General features: G+C 52.8%; 2 protein-coding genes across 2 annotated transcripts; both read right to left on the bottom strand.

Annotated features, from left to right (window-relative positions):
- Window positions 1–7895: 7895 nt before the first annotated feature.
- Window positions 7896–11249, bottom strand: Klk10 (kallikrein related peptidase 10). Its single transcript, XM_021200171.1, has 5 exons — window positions 11159–11249; window positions 10012–10195; window positions 9230–9504; window positions 8496–8629; window positions 7896–8048 (listed from the first exon to the last, which is right to left on the bottom strand). Exons 1-5 carry the CDS (start codon window positions 11247–11249, stop codon window positions 7896–7898), a joined length of 837 nt encoding a protein of 278 aa, XP_021055830.1.
- A 2266-nt stretch (window positions 11250–13515) lies between these two features.
- Klk11 (kallikrein related peptidase 11) lies at window positions 13516–18061 on the bottom strand. The gene is made up of 6 exons (XM_021210370.1): window positions 17876–18061; window positions 16155–16229; window positions 15669–15825; window positions 14969–15234; window positions 14316–14452; window positions 13516–14004 (listed from the first exon to the last, which is right to left on the bottom strand). Exons 1-6 carry the CDS (start codon window positions 17916–17918, stop codon window positions 13852–13854), a joined length of 831 nt encoding a protein of 276 aa, XP_021066029.1. The 5' UTR covers window positions 17919–18061; the 3' UTR covers window positions 13516–13851.
- Between the last annotated feature and the right edge of the window lie 215 nt (window positions 18062–18276).

The following is an 18276-nucleotide window of genomic DNA, read 5'->3' as shown; positions in this document are numbered from 1 at the left end:
TCTCTCTCTCTCTCTCTCTCTCTCTCTCTCTCTCTCCAGAGTTGCATGTGTTCCAGCTGGCCTAGAACTTATATAACTGAGGATGATCTTGGATTTCTGATTGGGCTGGGATCTCTGTTCCAGGTCAGTCTGGTCCACATTGCAAGTTTCAGGATAGCCGTCATTACTACACTGTGAGACCCCGAAGAACGTATCAATTGAGTCTTAGAATCAGGTCTCTGAGCAGGTAGCTAAGAGCCCTGGTTTAATGTCAGCCATCTCCAGCCTCCAATTCTGAGCCCCCCCCCCAAACCTCAAGCCAGGCCTTCCCCTCCCTGTTTCCCAGTCCCGGCTGGGTCTGGCCAGCTCTGGACACTCACGGCTTTCGGCAGTGAGCAGCTGTGAGCAGCCATTGGTCATTGATGAGCGTGGCTCCACAGAGCTGCCGGGTGAGGTAGAAGAGGCCAGCCTGCCAGGGCTGAGAGTTGCGCTCACATTCCCGGGCTCCGACGGTGCGGGTGTCAGCTCCACAGTGGCCTGGGGTGCGGTGGAGGGCACAGGGGTCAGAGCCAGCAGGTTGGGGAGAGCCCAGGGAGGAGTTTCTTGGGGAGTCCAAAGGGCGAGGACACCATATAGGGGAGCATGGGGCTGGAGGGTACGGGTCTGGGCTTCTCACCTGCCAGCAGAGAGAACAGCACCACGGTGAGTCCCAGCTTCATGTCCTTGGGCACAGGTCCTTTGGCCTGCCCCTGGGTGCCTGACCTTCTTTATGGTAAGCCATAGAGATCTCCTTCCTCCTCCGTTGGGGCCGCCCCTGTGATTAATCAGAGTTGGGAAATGTCCCCGGGGGAGGGGGAAGGCCTTATGACAGGGTCCTCTGGAAGGGGAGGGGGCACAGGGGACTCTCCATGGGGCCTCCTAGCTCAGCAGAATTGGCTAAATGGGAGAAGGGTGCTGAGCCCTGGAGAGTTTCTGTCAGAGCCTTAGGAGGGTGGAGTTTGCTTCCCATGGCCTCAGACTTCGAGATCTGGATTCAAAATGTCCTATGGCTTGGAGAAGGAGGGGAACAGGGAGGAGAAGGAAGAGGAAGTGGAAGAGGAAGAGGAAGGGAGAGAGGGCAGAGACAGACAGAGAAGAAGAGAGACAGAGAATATATATATATACCTTAATGAGCATGAAGCTCTCTCCTCCAAACCAAACCTGTTCTGGGACCATGATCAGAGCTCCTTCCCTCAAGCACACGGGCCTCTCCTGTGGTGTTGAGAAATCTGGTCCTATCTGGATTAACTCACTCTTGTCATAACCTGTCCCCTTCCCCACTGTTCCTCAAGGACCCAGGTGCTCATGGGTCCTGGAATCAAGCCCATCTGTCTCCACGCCTCCCCTCTGTCCTCGGCCACCCTCTCAGAACTTCACACCTGCTGTATTGGTCTTGCCCATCTCCCCGACTTCTATTTTGCCCATCGTTCATGTGTCTCCCTCCCAGCATGGGGTGAATCCCCTGGGAGAGCCCAGCCTAGGTCTGACTCATCCCTGTCCCCAGTATCACCCTGTTTTGGGTGGGGCTCTCTGGAGTCCTCCAAAGATGTCAATGACTGCGTGTCTTTCTCCACATCCTCCTTTTTCTGATAAGCTCTTACTCATCTTCAGAACCCAGTGCCCTCTGTTGACATGGTCTCAGTGATCTCTTCAGACCAAGGCTGACTTGGCCCTCATGTCCACTTTCTGATGCCCAGGAGCCTGAGGATCCAGTTGAGATCTGCTCCCTGGAACACCCCTTCTCTATGACGTTGAAGTGTGAGCTGGGCCATCTGTGCCCGATTCTCTTGGGGGTAAAGGTTAGATGTGTGACTTAGTTGCTGGGGCTGTTAAATGGCAGTGCTCACCAGAGCTGCAGGGAGGGGCCGACAGCACTAATGGGCAGGTACTGCTCTCATCAGAGTGCTGGGGGGTGGTTCAGGGGGGAGGTAGTTACCGTGCAAACCCGAGGACCTGAGTTCAACTACCAGAGCCACTGTTTAAAACATACACACGCACACACACACTCATACACACATACATGCGTGCACACACATGTACACACACCACCACCACCACCAAACAAACAAACAAAAGCAGGCACAATGGTTCATGTTCTTTTAGTCCCAGCACTCAAGAGCTGATGACAGGCAGACCCTGGGGCTTGCTGGCGAGCCAGGTTAGCTAATCTGTGAGGTCCAGGTTTAGTGAAAGGATCTGTCTCAAAAACTAAGGAGCAACAAGAAATCTCAGTGGGTAAGGGGGCCGCTGCCATGCTTGGCCTGGATTTGGTCCCCAGGACCCACATGGTGGAAGAAAGAAAGAGTTGATTTTTATGAGTTATCCTCTGACCTCTACCTGTGTGCACTGTGGCATGAATATCTCTCAGCCCCATCACATACACACCAATTAAAAGTAATAAGGTGTAGTAAGAAGAGGTAGAGGAGCTGAGGAGATGGCTCGGGGGTTAAGAGCACTGGCTGCTCTTCCAGAGGACCCCAGTTCAATTCCCAGCAACCACACGGTGGCTCAGAACTGAGACTCCAGCTCCAGGAGATCTATCTGATCCATTGCTCTTTGCTGGCCTCCTTCCACATGCACAAAGTTTTCAAACACACATACAGCAAAATGCACATACATACTAAATAAATACATAAATTATAAAAATAAAAAGTTAAAGAATGATATTTGCAAAAAGAAGAAAGGGTGGGCAGCAATAGAGGGACAGAGATGGTTTGACATTTGGCTTCCACATGCACACACACACACGCGCGCGCGTGCGCTCACGCACACACATGTGCACACACATGTGCACACATCTCTGGCCTCCAGATGCACACACATGTGTGCACACACACATCTGCACACACCTTTGGCCTCCAGATGCACACACACACATATGTGCACACACCTCTGGCCTCCAGATGCACACACACACATGTACACACACCTCTGACCTCCAGATGTGCACACACACACATGTGCACACACCTCTGGCCTCCACATACGCACACATACAAATCAAAAAGTGCCTGCTATGTGAAGAATATTCAGCAAACTGTCTTCTCACCCGCCCCCAAGCCCTGCATGCCAGCCAAGGGTACAATTCCTCCCCGTGCAAATGTGGTGGATGTCTCTGAGAGCTGAAAGAAGACACTGTGTGCTAAGGACCACAGGACCTGCTTTAGGAGTACATTTAGGGTCCAGGGGGATGCATCAGTGGGAAAGAGCACTTGTTGCTCTTCCAGAGTGGGGTTTGTGGGGGAGAGCGGCATTTCAGTTCTCAATAGCCACATCAGTAGCCTGTAGTGTGAGTTAAAGCCCCAGATTCCAGAGATCTGATGCCCTCTTCTGGCATCTGAGTGTATGCACACTTACAACATTAAATAAAAATAGATTTTTTTTTAAAAGTCCGTGTTAATAGCTATCCTTTAAAAAAATATTTATTTTATTCATGTGTTACATGTTTGCTCATGCTGGGCCTTTACTGCAGTTCTCAAGAGCTTTTTAACTGCCGAGCTATCTCTCTAGCCTCCAGCAGCTACCTTGTAAAAATTACATTATTGTATGTGGGCACGATACAGAACGTGTGTGGAGGTCAAAGGACAACTCGTGGGAGGCTCTCTCCTTTCCACTATGTGGGTTGCGGGGATCAAACTCAGTTCGTCAGGCTTGGCCACAAGCTCTTGTACACAATGAGCCGTCTATCTCTCCAGCCCAATCATTTGAGTGATATAAAAAATACTTAGATTCAAGGATTCTATGTGCGCGAACTTTTCCCTGGCTGTATGTACTCGTGTCACCTGGTATCTGCAGGTGTCAGAGCAAGGCGTTGGGCCCCTTGGAACTGGAGTTACAGATGCTTGTGAGCCACCACGCTGGGGTTGAGCCTGGGTTCTCTATGCTCCTCCAGTGTTCTTGAGCACTGAGCCATCTCCAGCCTCAATGGCCTGGACTGAAATAAGTTGGTGTCTATGATCTCATTTAATATGCATGAGTCTAATCTAGCGGGTACCTCTGTTTCAGGGTAGGGGGTTGAAGGTAGGACAGGGAGGATGTTATCAAATAAAAACACACATGGTACAACAGCCGCTGTCACAGAGGAAATGGGGTCTGTGGAGGGGTAACTGGGAAGGGGGATATCATTTGAAATGTAAACTAATAAAATGATTATTAAAAAAAAAAACAAACCAAAAAATAAGAGAGAGCGAGAGGGAAGGAAGGAGGAAGGAAGGGGAGGCACGCAGCATAAGACAGTTTGTCTAGGGCAATCCAGGGAGGCCTCATGGAGGAGGTGACCTCACAGAGACCTGAATGCCAGGAATGTGAGACTAGCCTGTCTCCCAGACCTGATGAGCAGCTTCCCGGGGGTAGGGTTCGGTTAGAGTCATCTCTGGACTTGGCAGAGGACGTGGATGAAATACTTCCAAATATGAGGCCGGGCTGCAAGACCCTACTTACTGTGCTTTGGATCCCCGGATGACACATTGGACTGACATTTCCTGTGTATGCTAATGGCGTGGGGTAGGGACAGAGCTGACAGAAGGGAGCTGTAGGTCAGACTCTACGTTCTGACCTTAGTCATCAAGACTCTGTGGGCTCCGGGCCTGGCATATAACAGAGACTCAATTGGTGTTTGAAAGGGGGAAATTGTGCTGGTTGAATAAGCGAACACTTTTCTCTGTACCCTTTTTCTGATGAACTCTTATTTATCCTTTAAGACCTAAACTAAAGGCCCCTCTATCAAGATTTCTGTGTTCCCTTTATTTGGGTCTAAGGTAAGTCAGGATGCTCAAACACATTTACATTTCATCTGAAGTTTGTGAAATTCATCTGGGTCCATCCAAACGTTTTGAATGCTTGTATTCTGAAACATATACATTTGTCCACAGATCGTATCAAGATGGGGAAAACAACTTCTCTCTGACCAAACCCTCAGAGCCCTTAGCGTACAGCACAGTTTTGTTTTGTTTTCTCTCTAAAGCCCACAGGAAGGCTCCTTGGTGAGTTTAGCAGTGGGGGGCTTTCTGCTGGAGTGGGTGTGGATGCTGCACCAGACCCTCGAATTCCAGGGTCCCAAGGGAGGCAGAGAGTGTGTCAGGTGACCCAAGGTCAGGCTGGTCCCTGCCAGGACAGGAAGAACTGGTGTTGGGTGGACCCAGAAATGAGACCTAGTGGGAGGGGAAGAGGAAGTGGTTAAAAGACCCTTCTGGAAGGTTAGGAGGAATGGAGAATCTGATTTTTCCATCGGGCCTGTGGGTGGGCTGGGGGAAAGGAAAACAGCAGAAGACGGATTCTTAGCTTCAAAGTCTAGCTAAAGTGTCTCACTAGCTGAGAGTCAGGGATTCCAGCACAGTCAACCATACTGAGTTTTTGTTTATTTATTGTTTTAAAGGTCACATATATTTGTACATGTCTGTAGATGAGCACACAGATATAAGTGCAGGTGCCTGAGAAAACCTGAGGTGTCTTGACCCCTTGTGTGCTGGAAACCAAACTCAGGTTCCTCTTGTAGGAGCAGTACACACTCTTAACCACTGAGCCATCTCTCCAGCTGTACAGGCTGGTTTTGTGTCAACTTGACACAGACTAGAGTCATCATAGAGGGAGGAGCCTCCGTTGAGGGAACGCCTCCACGAGAAACAGCTGTAAGGCATTTTCTTAATTAGTCATTGATGGGGAGGGCCCAGCTCATTGTTATAGTGCCATCCCTGGGCTGGTGGTCTTGGGTTCTAGAAGAAAGCAGGTTGAACAAGCCATGGAAGCAAGCCAGAAAGCAGCATCCCTCCATGGCCTCTGCATCAGCTCCTGCCTTCAGGTTCCCACCTTAAGTTCCTGTCCTGAGTTCCTCCAGTGATGAACAGCGATATGTTAGTACAAGCCAAATAAATCTTTCTCCCCAACTTGCTTTTTGGCCATGGTATTTTGTTGCAGCAATAGAAATCTTAACTAAGACATCAGCCCGTGTTTTAAACATTTGCAACTTTATGTGTATTATTGTTTTGCCTGCGTGAATATGCCCAGAAGCCAGACGAGAACATCAGAGCCCCTGCAGCTGGAGTTGCAGCTGGAGTTGCTGTGAGCTGCTATATGGATGCTAGGAGTTGATTCCAGGTCCCCTGGAAGAGCAGCCGGCACGCTCAACTGCTGAGACATCTCTCCAGACCTTTATCTTTTTGACGTTTATTTTGTGTGTACTCCTGCACATGCACGCCACAGTGTACATGTGATGGTCAGAGAACAATTTGCAGCATCTGCTCTTTCTCTCCATCTGTGTGACCCGTGGAGCTAATTAGCTAGTCCAATATTTCTTTTATATAGAAACATTTTCAGAAAAGAATCCTATAGTCAAAGTAATCCAGGCCAAAGGACAAAATGTATCTGACCTGGGTTGGGCCTCGCTCCTCTCCTAGGAATTTTCTGGCTCCCTCAGAGATGAGACTGTTAACTGTCAACATTGTAAGAAGCCACCTTCCCAAGCACTCCTGGTTTGGAGTTGCGCCATCTCTGCTGTGGTCCCACGATGACCCCAGAAGCCACCCTGCAACCTCATTTAGATATAATGGCACAATTACATTGATAGAACCAGATATCCATATGATGCTTACTTCAAACCCCATTAAAAACCCCATCCTGACTATTGTGAAGACCTATGAGCTGGTTCTTTGAGAAGCCCACACTCCTGGGATAGGTGAGGTGGCTCAGTGGGTAAAATCACAAGCTGGTAAGCCTATGACCTGAGTCCAACCCCTGGGATCCACACAGTGGAAGGAGAGAACTGACTCACATATTGTTCTCTGATCTATACACACACACAAACACGCGCGCGCTTTTAGATATATCCTGCTTTCTTCCGAAGCACCTCTCTTTCTTTTAACCCTCACACTTAACACCTGTGCTAAAAATTTCTTGCAATAAACTCCAATTTGGGCAAGAAAGATGACTCTGGGTGAAGGCACTGCCAAGCCTGCCATCCTGGAACGGAAGAACTGCGGGGTCTGTCCTCTGACATCCATGCGTCAGGTGCTTACACTCATTCACGTGAATAAATAGATGCTTTTGTAAATTGAGAAGATCTGTAAAGACTGCTCAGTGGGTAAATGCGTTCACTGTTGGGCCAGGTGACTTGAGTTCAGCCTCTGGGGTAGAAAGAAAGAACTGACTGCTTTTGGTCTCCACACATGTTCCATGCTGCAAGCATGTCTGCATGCAGGCATGCACATACACAAAATATGTGTGATTTAAAAAAAAACAAGACCAAAAGCCTCCAACCCTGCTGCACACCGTGTGACCATGAGATCCAGTTTTACTGGAACTGAGGTCCTTAAAACCTGAAAGGACTCTGAGGGTGCTCTGGGTGGCAGTGTGGAGCCAGGCTCTTCTCTGCTGCTGACACACATGAAGGCTGCCCTCGGTGCACTCATTGGCTCTGATCCCAGACAGAGGCACACACATTGGAGGTCAGATTTGGTAGTGTTTAATCAGTGATAGCCAGATGGTGTTCATGTTCCTGTGGCAGTTACCATAAACACACACACACACACACACACACACACACTCCATCATGGTTTCCATACAACATATGTAAGAGGTAGACAATTCATTGTCCCCATTTTTCAGACAAGGAAACCAAGGCTCAGAGAGAGTACCAGGCTTGTCCCAGTCACACAGAGGAGGGAGGTAGAGGAGGCCAGGTTGAATGACAGGTAACTTCTCTTAGAGACTTGGGGACTGGTAGCTTCCTTGGGGTACTAGAACTTTCCCAGCCACCATTTTCTGCATTTGTGAGCAGAGAACAGGGGTGGACAGGGGGTGAGGGAAGAGGTGTGGGTGGGCATGAGAGGAGGAGAGGGGCGGACAGACGGAGGGGGGAGGCGATGCAGGATGTGAGAAACCGGTCATTTGGAACGAATGACTCTTCGGATCCAGGGGGTGTATTTGCAGATCTCTGAGTAGACAGATGGGTGCTGGGCAGCACCACATGGGTAAATGCCCCATGAGAGGACACCATGCAGGGTGTCGTCACACACCAGGGGGCCACCGGAGTCACTCTGCAGATGGGAGGAAAGAGGTACCATGAGGTGAGAGCTGCCTGGAGGACTATTGTTGGGTTAGGATACAGAAGACGCTGGGATGGGGCTGGAGAGATGTTAGAAGCTGGGGTGGTAAAGGGGATACAGACAGAGGTGTTAGTGGCATGGGGGGGGTCAAGTTGGGAGGTGACAATGGGGGGGGTCAAGTTGGGAGGTGACAATGGAGATGCGATGGTTTTGCAGCCGGAACTGGCTCATCCAAAGTGAGAAGACAGAGGGATCAAGAGATGGGGGTTGGCAGGGTGAAAAAACGGATTAAGGAAGTGGGTCGAAAAAGAGGGTAAAGAGTAGGGAGGGCTGTGGATTGGGGAGGAAGGGAGGGAAGGCAGAGACAGCTCTTTCAGTGTCTCCCTACCCCCCCCCCCCCAGTTCAGGAGACAGACTGGCTTGCTGATCTGTCCTTACCTGGCAAGAGTCTTGGTTTCCGTCTGCCTCCGCACAAATCATGTTGTTGGTGATCACACCTGGGTAGAAGGTCTCACACTGCTTCTGGCTGAGCAGAGTTACCCTGGAACAGCTCAGGCTCCTATTGTACTTCACTGACAACAGGGCAGCCACACGGGAACCAGTTAGCCCTCTCTTCCAGACCCCGGAATCCAGCCCCAAGCCTTCCTACATACCCAGGAAAACTAACCCCACCCCATCCACCCTTAGGCACAGAAAATCAAACCCTCGTGATCCTCCCTAGGCCTCCTCCCTCAGACCCAGGGTGCCAGCCGCAGCCTCTTCTCTCAGACCCAGGGGTCTAGATCCTAGCCTTCTCCTCAAGCCCAGATGTCAGACCTCAGCTCTCCTCCCCCACCCAACCTGGGAGTCTAGTCACGGCCTTCCTTTCTTATACCCAGAGGTCCGTGCCCCAGCTCTCTAACCTCACATCGAGGTGTCTGGACTCCAGCCCTCCTCCCCAGATCCAGGACTACAAACTCCATCCCTCTAATCTTAGATCCAAGAATCCAGCCCCAACCTCTGGAGTCCCCTGAGCTGGGGTTCATAGTCAAGCCTCTTCCCTCAGGCCTAGACACCCAGGTTTCAGCCATCCTCCCTCAGATCTAGGGTCTAGCTCTCACTCAGCCCTTCTCCCTTTGGACCCAGGAGTCCAGGCTCCTCCCCAAAGTACACTCGTCCAGCCCAGTCCTTGCCTCTTCGGGTGGCTGAGGTCCCCCAGCCTGAGACCTGACACTCTTGCCCTGGCCGAGAGCAGCGGAAGGGCAGTTGCACGGGATGCACGTTGGATGTCAGCATCACGGGACTGCTCAGTTTCAGCATCATGAGGTCGTGTTCATCTGAGCGATGCGGCAGGATGGGGCCTGAGCAAGCCTGATACTTGGGGTGGAAAACAGGAGATCTCGTGGACCGCAGTTGCTCCTTCTGAAAAAGCAGCAGGTGGTCATCACCAACTCGAGCCCTCAGCGGCCTGGGGGAGGAAGAGTAGTCTGATGGAGGCAAAACCTTCATGGAGACGGAGCCCGATCCCAGTCCTTGGGGCAGAGGGTGGGGAAGTGAAGTGGCCTCCTGAGATCAGAGGGTCTGGGAGAGCAGCTGGGGCTGGTCCCCCGGGACTGAGGGAAGAGGCTGGAGACTGGACTCCTGGGTCTGAGGGAGGAGAGTAAGAGTTTGAGGGTTGAAGGCTGACGACATCTCAACTTTTTAGTATGCCCATCTCTCCTTTCTTCGTGTCACTTGGTCCTTTGACCCTGTGTTGCAGGCATATGAGGAGATTACAGGTCTTAAATACTAACTGCAACAAGCCCTGGCTTCTACAGACAGGTGCGATGGGCTCACAGCGCCCTGCCCTGGCGCTGCAGCTTGGATCCTGCCTCTCTTGTAGGATGGCTGCCACCCCTAACCTGATCAAAGCTGAGAGAGTGCCTGGGCCCCATCCTACCCACTACTCCATTGCCACCTCTGAGTGGTTCCTTACTTATTTCTCCAGCAATGTGCAGCCGTGAGCACCCAGTTCTGGTCCACCAGGACACCCGCGCATTGGAACTGGAGGTTATGGAAGAGGGAGACCTGCCAGGGATGATAGTCACGCGCGCACAGGGCGTCGGAGGCCTCGAGGTCCACGCGCGTGTCGTTTCCCGGGAGCAGCAGAGCCTGCGCCGCTGGATAGAGAAGCGGGACAGGGGCATCAGGTTTCGCCCGGCCCGGTCTTAGTTCTGGGTTAGTGCAGCAGTCACAGGATTGGCCTCTAGGGGGTGCAGCTGGGTCGTAAGCCGTGGGAAAATGAGAGAACTCTGCGAACCACTTGCTGAGGTGTGAAAGGGCAAGAGGGGTTAGAATAGAGTGGGACTAAGACACCCCAGGGCTGAGACTGGAGTGGGCGCAGGATGGGGGGTGGTGAGGCAATGTGCAGGAAAGGCCCCTAACTTACCCGGCTGAGACCAGATGCGAGCCTAGGCAGAGCACTGCGCAGAGGGAGTATGATAGGTAAGGGGGTGGACGGGGGCGGGAGGGGGGGGACAGAGGGGCAGAGACACAGTGAGCAGTAAGAAGGCAGAATACAAAGGGGAGGTAAAGGGACCAGTCAACACAGTGGAGGCAATATGGAGCAGGAGACAGAACACACAATGGGCCAGCGAGAGCAGGAGACAGGACACACAGTGGGGCCAGTGAGGAACTAATGCGGCAGCGAGAAGGAGACAGGGTCGAGGTGGAACAGCAAGAAATGGGGCCAGAACGCCCAGAAGCGCTAGACAAATGAGAAGGGATGTGCAAGAGGGAAAGGTAGGTCTCGTTCAAGGATGGGAAGGTGCTCCAACATACAGGTTAGGGGTACTGTGGCACCTCCTTTAGGAAGAGGGAGGGATACAACGGATCTGAAAGGGGTGAGGAGAAGGCAGGAGAGGGCAGAGAGGTGGAGAAGCTGATGGAGCGAAGGGGCTGGGTTCTCTAACAGTTGGGTGCGGTATCCGGGGACAGAGCCCACCCGAGGGTGGATCCTGCTTGGAATGTCTATGTGGGTGCCAGGCCCCCAGGAAGGAGAGCTGACTACGGTTGCAGTGGCAACATTCCCTCCACCTCCAGTCCAGGCTCTTCCCTCCTGTCGCCCCCGGCCCCAGGCTCACCCCAGAGTTGCACCATCAGTAGCGGCAGCAGCGGCTTCACCAGGGACCAGGAGCCAGAGGCAGTGAAGAGGTGAAGAAGCGGGACCCTCATAGCTGATACTTGGCTTACAGAGGCTGGAGTGGAAGCCTAAAACAGATGATCGGTCAAGACCCCCTGCCTCAGCGCATCTGAACCACTTCAGTGGGGCTCACTCCAAAGGCCCCTGGAACTCCAGTCCTCGATCCTCCAGAGGGGACCGATTTGTGCACCCAGCCTTTCTTGGCCACCAGCCACACTGAGCTCCAGGTCCACACTCCTTCATGGGTAGGTGGGGGTCCTGCTCAGAGCCCGTGAGAACCTCTTCCTAACCTCAGAGCTGAGGGACTTCCCCATGCTGCAGGAAAATCAGGGCTATGAAAGAGTTCCTGCCCGTTGCCCGAGGGTCTCCACCCATCCTCTCGCCATCCACCCCAATAGGGTGGAGTGCATCCCGCTTCACCTGGAAGTCGCCAGTAAGAAGAAAGGAGACTCAGAAGGCCTCTTGCCCTGCAGTGTGGGCTGCAAACAGTCCTCTGACCAGGGACCCCTGGCCAGACCTTCCCTTTTAACCCTCAAGATCCCGGAAGCTTCCCCCTCCCCACCCTTCCCCTTAGGGCTTCACTCCCTCTCTTTCCCTCTCCCTAATTATAACGTGGGTGGGGCTGGCATTCAACCAGGGCCCCAGATTCCTGCTCGGGGCGGGGCTCTGGAATACAGGCTTCTGGCAGTGACAAGAACACCTTTTGGAGCTGGCTTTCTTGGGGGTTCCCCCTCTGCCCTGTTCTGAGAAGTGTTCTCAGGTGTGGTGGAAAGATGGGGGGGTGATTACATCTCCTGGGAGCTTGGGGCAACGAGATGGTGAGTGACGGAGAGGGGAAACGAAGAGGGGGAAAGGTCTGCTCTGACAGGTGCCAGAATGCGGAAGAAGAGGGAGGTGGGAAGAGTTCAAGTGGGCAGAAGGAAAGGGTGGGAAGGACACAGACAGACTCCCAAGTGTGTAAACCAAGAAACAGTAGGCTCCTTGTGTCTCAGCATGTGCTGAGAGGGTGGGGGTGGGAAGCTGCAGCTTTGCCCTAAGCCTGTGTGTGAGCATCTTGTACCCTCCCTGTGTGTCTTCAGGTGACACGAGCTCGTGAATCACATCAAGGAACAGGCCACATCACCTTGGCTGACACCCTCATTTTGGGTGAGGAATGGGAAGCTTGGAGAGGGCTGTGACTCATAAGAGGTCACACAGCAAGCAAGTCCGCCTAACTAGAGACAATTCTCTCTAGTTCTGGGGATCTCTCCCCAAGAGCTGAACAGAAGGCCTGTGTTATCTGAGGCATCTGGTCTGTGTTAACTTCAGAGGTTGCTTGACTCAGCCCTGTCCAGATTTTTGCTACAGTGACTATGTTGTACCAGCCACCAGCTACTCGGAGCTACAGAGCATTCGACGTGTGCTAAAGGCGACAGGGATCTCCTTTCTGTTTTTGTGTCCTTTGGCTTCGTTTTGGCTAGCAGAGACCAGGCGACACTGACCTCAGCGAAATGAATCTGGCAGTTGGAAAATGATGGTTGCCTCTTTGACTACCTCTTACTGAGTGCATGAGGACACACTCACTGTGATCACACTTTTGCATGTGCAACTCCTCATGTAGAGAGAGAAGAACTGAGAGACTTCTTTCTGCGTGGTGGGTACGGGTGCGTGCCTAATAGCCTGCATGCAGTCCTTGCCCCCCGCCCCCATGGTGGAAGGAGAGAACTGACTCCTGAAATTTGCTCTCAGACTTCCACATGTTCACCATGGCATGAGCCTCTCCTTGCCCACCCCTAAAAAAAAAAAAAAAAAAAAGTGAATGAGTAAATAAATGGAAAAAAAAACTAAAACTAAAAAAAAAAAATTAAAGTAACAAAAAGAAAATGAACTGAGCATTAATGTTAATGTGGCATCGCGTTGATAACTAAGAGTCATTGGGCTTTTAAACCCTTCGGGTCTCAGCTGGGTGGCTGTGAGTGCGCCTTTATCTGTCTGTGCCCACTTTCATGTCTGCAAAGTGGGTAGATAAGTAGGACCAATCTCCAAGGGGCTTGTGAGCATTCAGTTGCTTAGTAAGTAACATTTAAAAGGTCTTTGGGGGGGATGCTCTGCGGTTCAGAGGGCTTGCTGCTCTTGCCGAGGAGGGTTTGATTCCCAGCACTCATGGTGGCCGGGGATCTGACCCCTCCTCTGAGCTCCTCAGACAGGCAGGTGTATGTCGGACAAACGAATATGCAGGCAAACTCTCACACACATGTGACATTTAAACGCCCTCTGTATGGCCAAGGGCTAATATGCAGTTGGCACTCAACAGAATCATTTATCATTTAACAAATATTTATTGAAACCCTAGAATATGCCAGGGACTGTCTTCAAAGCTGGGAACAAAACAACAACAACAACAACAACAAAAAACCCAACCAACCAAACAAAACCAGTGGTGATCATGTCCAGAGTCACGATTTAGTTCAAGTCAGGATTTGATTCCAGGCCCCAGGTCGATCATCAAGTTAGAGCATCACTATACTATACTCGTGGTGGGTCGGAGAGAGTACATGCAAGGGTCCCAGCTGAGGACTTCTTAGGGCAGAATGAAGAGAAGTCAAAGCATTAAGAAGAGGTCGGAGGGGTGGGGTGGTGGGGAGCAGATCCCCGCTAATTGTTCCTCATAACCTCGTGGATCCAGTCAATGTATTTGCAGACTTTTGTGTAGACGCCAGGCTTTCTGGTGACGGCACATGGGTCCTGACCCCAGGAGATGATGCCTTGAAGAGATCCATTACAGACCAGGGGGCCTCCAGAGTCACCCTGGCATGAGAGGAGACACAGCCTGTTAGAGTCAAGTGGGGGTGCTTGGGAGGGGTGGGGAGGGTGGCGGGCAGGTGAAGGAAGAGATTGACGGTGAGAGGCTGAGTGGGATGAAGGTGGGATTCTGGGTGAGACTATAGATGGGGTCAGGGCCCAGAGGTTCTTCATGGGTGGCAGAGTTGGAGAGGAGGGTGAACATGGGGAGGCAGGGTTGGATGTGGTTGTGGTCGGGGCTGGCTGGCGATGTCAGAAAAGATGTGATGGAGGTTGGGATGGGTATGTGGCTGGAGACCCAGCCCCTGCCTGCTGACCTGACAGGAGTCTTTGCCCTCTTTCCGAACACTGGCGCACAGCATGGTATCGGTGATGTTGCCTGGGTAGGCCTTCTCACACTCCTTGTGTTCGATGATGGAGACATTGGCACATCGCAAGGAATGAGGCAGGCGCACTGTGGGGACAGCAGTGGAGGGTGTGAGCAGTGGTCACCTGGTTTTCCAACCCTACCACAGTAGCCAGCACCTGGGACAATCCTTGCCCTGAACCCATCTCTATGCTTGTAACTATGGCAACAGCAACACTTTGAGTAAATTCTTCCTACTACTTGTTCCCTGTGCATTACCTCTGACCCCACTGTGGTAGGTGGATATAATCATTCTTTTTAGAAAGAAATAAAAAAAAAAAAACCCTAGGTTCAGAGAGGTAAAGCCACCTGCTTTAGATCCCACAACTAGAAAGTTATAGATTTGGGAATCATATCTTCCTCACACCTGCCTCACACCTGTCTCAGTCTTGAGGCCCAAAAGTGAGTCTCTCAGAATTTCTCATCTTCCTTTTAGCTCATCCCTCTCCTGACTGTTCCAGGTAACCATGCCTCTTGAGTGACTCTGATCTTTCTCTCTGAAGATTCATCTGGTCACCTTTCCCCATCTCCCACCCGGATCATGGTTCCCTCAGGAGCCCCTACACTGGGGGCTGGATGTGGTGCCCCATCCAGAAATGAGGCAGCTGGTGCCTGCAGTGACACAGTGTGGGGACAGGGTAAGCGGTTGCACAGCTCGGGTAAAGAAGACGGGAGACGACATCTTCACAAGCATTATGTCATTCCGGTGGTCTTTGTTGGGGAGGCTGTTGTTGAAGTCGGGGTGGGGGAAGGACTCAGTGGCCATCCGCCTCTGCTCACAGCCATCTGTCTTCTCCAGGTTGTGCTCCCCAAGAAGGATCACGTAATGGCTGAGGTGGGAGAGATGTGGTCAGAGGTGGAAAGGTAGGGGGACAGGGCAGGGGTGGGGAGGGAGAGATGATGAATTGTACCTTGCGAATACCCAGACCCATCCACCATCACTCACTCCTTCATCCTCATGCTGACTAAAGCCATCACCTCATTCCTTTGTCATCAACCCAACTAGATCCTCATCATCCAAACTAATGCCACTCCATCCCCAACCCTCCATCTTCAGACCAACTAGGCCTCCGTCATACACACTAATGCTACTTTACCCTCTCCAGTCTGACCATCCACGCTAACACCACACCATCCCCAATCTCTCCACCCACGGCTGCCACCCCCACACGTTCTCTCTGGCCCCAGCCCCTCTCTCCATTCATCTCTCCATCTCCAGCCCCCTCCCAGCCCCGCCCAGCCCCGCCCCAGCCCCCGCACCCACGGCTTGCGGCAGTGGGCTGCTGTCAGGAGCCATTTGGGGGCGATGAGGGTTGCCCCACAGAGAAGTCGTGTCTTCTGAAAGAGGGCCACCTGCCATGGCTGGGAGTGAGGCTTGCACTCATAACCCTTGATGATCCTCGTCTCTCCCCCTACGTGCCCTGAAGGGGGCAAAAGATGAGGTACAAGCATAAGAGGAGGTAGGCTGGTAGAGGGACCCCAGAAATGAGAGTAAGCAAAGGGTAGCTGCTCTCATTCTCAGCTGTCACGTGCTGGCATAAGACTATACGTTCAGGTCATTAGTGGCTGTCCTAAGATTTTGAGGGGACTCAGCCCCCCCCATTCCTCCACTTAGTCCCAATTGATTATGCCTGGTATAGCTCAGACTAGTTCATGGGGATGATCTCCAAGCAGGTGTCACCATAGTTGGGGGGGGGCACTTAGAGTAGGAGAGGGAGGTCCCACCCCTTCCTTCTAAGCCCCACCGTACCTGTTACCAGAGCAAGTGCAATGAATCGGAGAATCATCGTGGCCTGGAGTAGGGCAGGGCGGGCTCCAGGTTCCCCTGGGGACAAGGAAGGAGGTCTAATCACTTTAAGAGGCGATCAGAACGCTGGCTTTTGGGGTTTTCTTCACCTGTTGGGCCTCTCTGCTTCTCTGACTGCCTGCCTCCTTCCCCCAGAGTTCTCACACCAATCCCCAAGCCTGTAAGAAGAGCCTTCTGCTTCCAGAGTGGCTTGGATCTAGGCTAGCTGCTTCCTGGATATTGAGCACAACAAAACAGCTGGGAGGGGCTTTGTTGGGCAAGGCTCCTGGCTCACTCTTGTTAAGCTGCGAGGAGAAGGAAGACCCCGGGAGAAATCTTAAGAGAATATTTTTCTTCTTCCTTACATGAGAACCTGGCTTGTTCCACAACTGGGAGCCCCACAACTGGGAAGACAAGGGGAAAGGGGCTACCTACTGGGTAAGGACCTCATTTTTGATGTCCCAACATGTAGAATATTAGGGACCTGTGAGGTCTGTTCACAACCAGTGAAGTCTCTCCCCCTCCACCTTGCTGAACTCCAGTGAGGGACAGCTGGACTGGGCTGGGTGTGGTTGGCTAAGGGACAGCTGGTGCCTACAGCTGCTCTGGCTGGCGGGGGTGGGAGAGAAGGGCAGGACGAAGCCACCTGAGGGGATGGAGGTCACTGAGTTTGGGGGCAGCAGTTTAGAGGTGAGAGATACAGAGGGAAGCAGAGTGTGGCTTCAAGTCCCTCCCCATCTTTCAAGGACAGATTGGGGGGGGGGGGAATGTATGCTGGGACAGAGGAGGCCTAGCTTCTAGGATGGCAGTCTCCTGGAATGGGTGGGGGTGGGGGTGGGGATGAGGGTGGGGGTGGGAGAACCTTCCCTTCTCTCCTGGATTCACTCCTGGGCTCTGGGGATGGGAACTCTAAAGGGTGCGGTTGGCACTGCAGCTCAGGCTAGGTCTGAGCACCTGTGGAGAAGGCAGGCAGGCAGGGGGTTGGCCTCCAGAGGTGGGGGGGGGGCACTGGGATGACTGGGCTTCTAGTCCTGCCTTATTGCCCTGGGAGAGAGCTGTGTGGGGGCCCTCCCAAGGCAGCCTTGGGGTCTGGGAGACAGGATGTCACCTGTCTGAGCCCCTCTCCTCCCTGTGGTCCCCTCTTCTTGTAGGTACACCCTTTTCTTTCCAGCAGGTCTCGGAGTTTCAGGCCCCCACCTCCCTCTCTCCCCTCTGTGTGTGTGGTTTTGGTCTCTTTGCCTCTAGGCTTCTGTTCCTGCTTGTCTTTGGGTCCTTGTTTCCTCTGTCTCAGCTTTTTGTCCCTACAATCCCTTTCTAGGCCTCCCACTGTGCCTGTCTCTGTCTCCTCTCTGAGGTCTCCATTGCTCTCTCCTCCTGTGGGCCTCTCCCTCCTCACAGCCTAGACCCAGTGGGCCCCTTGGCCTCCTTTGGGCCCTCCCTTCTTTCCAAAGAGAGGGGGGAATCTGGGGCGTCACAGAGGTGGGGCTGCTTGCCTGGTGAAGGGGCAGGGACAGGACGGTGGGGGAGGCAGGTCAGGGCCTGTGACAGCCAGCCGTGGCTCAAGAAAGGAGAAAGAAACCTGAGCGGGTGTGCCAGGAGCCCCGGGGCTCCTATGTGGGCCTCCTTTCTCTGCTGACCCTTCCCCGGCCCCCCTGGTCTCCATTGCCCAGGCCTCCGGCACTTACTGGTTTCTGTAGATAATTTCCAGTCACTCTTCGGCCTCCTCATTAGATAGCTTCAGGTTTGAAGCCTCAGTTCTCCTAGCTTTATGTTTTCATTTAGATTTTTCTTCCATGAGCCTCCTTCGCCTTACTTCCCTAGTCAGATGTGGGGCAAGGCGGGGTAGGCCCAGGCTCTGCCAGCAGCCTACTGTGGCCTCAAACCCTACGGGCCCTGCCTCTTCCTACCCAGGTGACGTGAGAGGGGTGACTCCACCCCAGGGAAGCTCAGTTCTCTGCTCCAGTGACATGGGGGTGCCGTGACATGGGGGTGCCGGCCCTGCCTTGGGGTGGAGTAGGGGGTGAACTGCCAGGGGGATGCTGGGAAAGGCTGCCATCTGTGCTTTGAGGTCACCGGGTCCCCTCTT

This window comes from Mus pahari, chromosome 1 (genome assembly GCF_900095145.1).
Source record: "Mus pahari chromosome 1, PAHARI_EIJ_v1.1, whole genome shotgun sequence".
NCBI lineage: Eukaryota > Metazoa > Chordata > Mammalia > Rodentia > Muridae > Mus > Mus pahari.
This window is presented reverse-complemented; position numbering and strand designations above follow the sequence as displayed.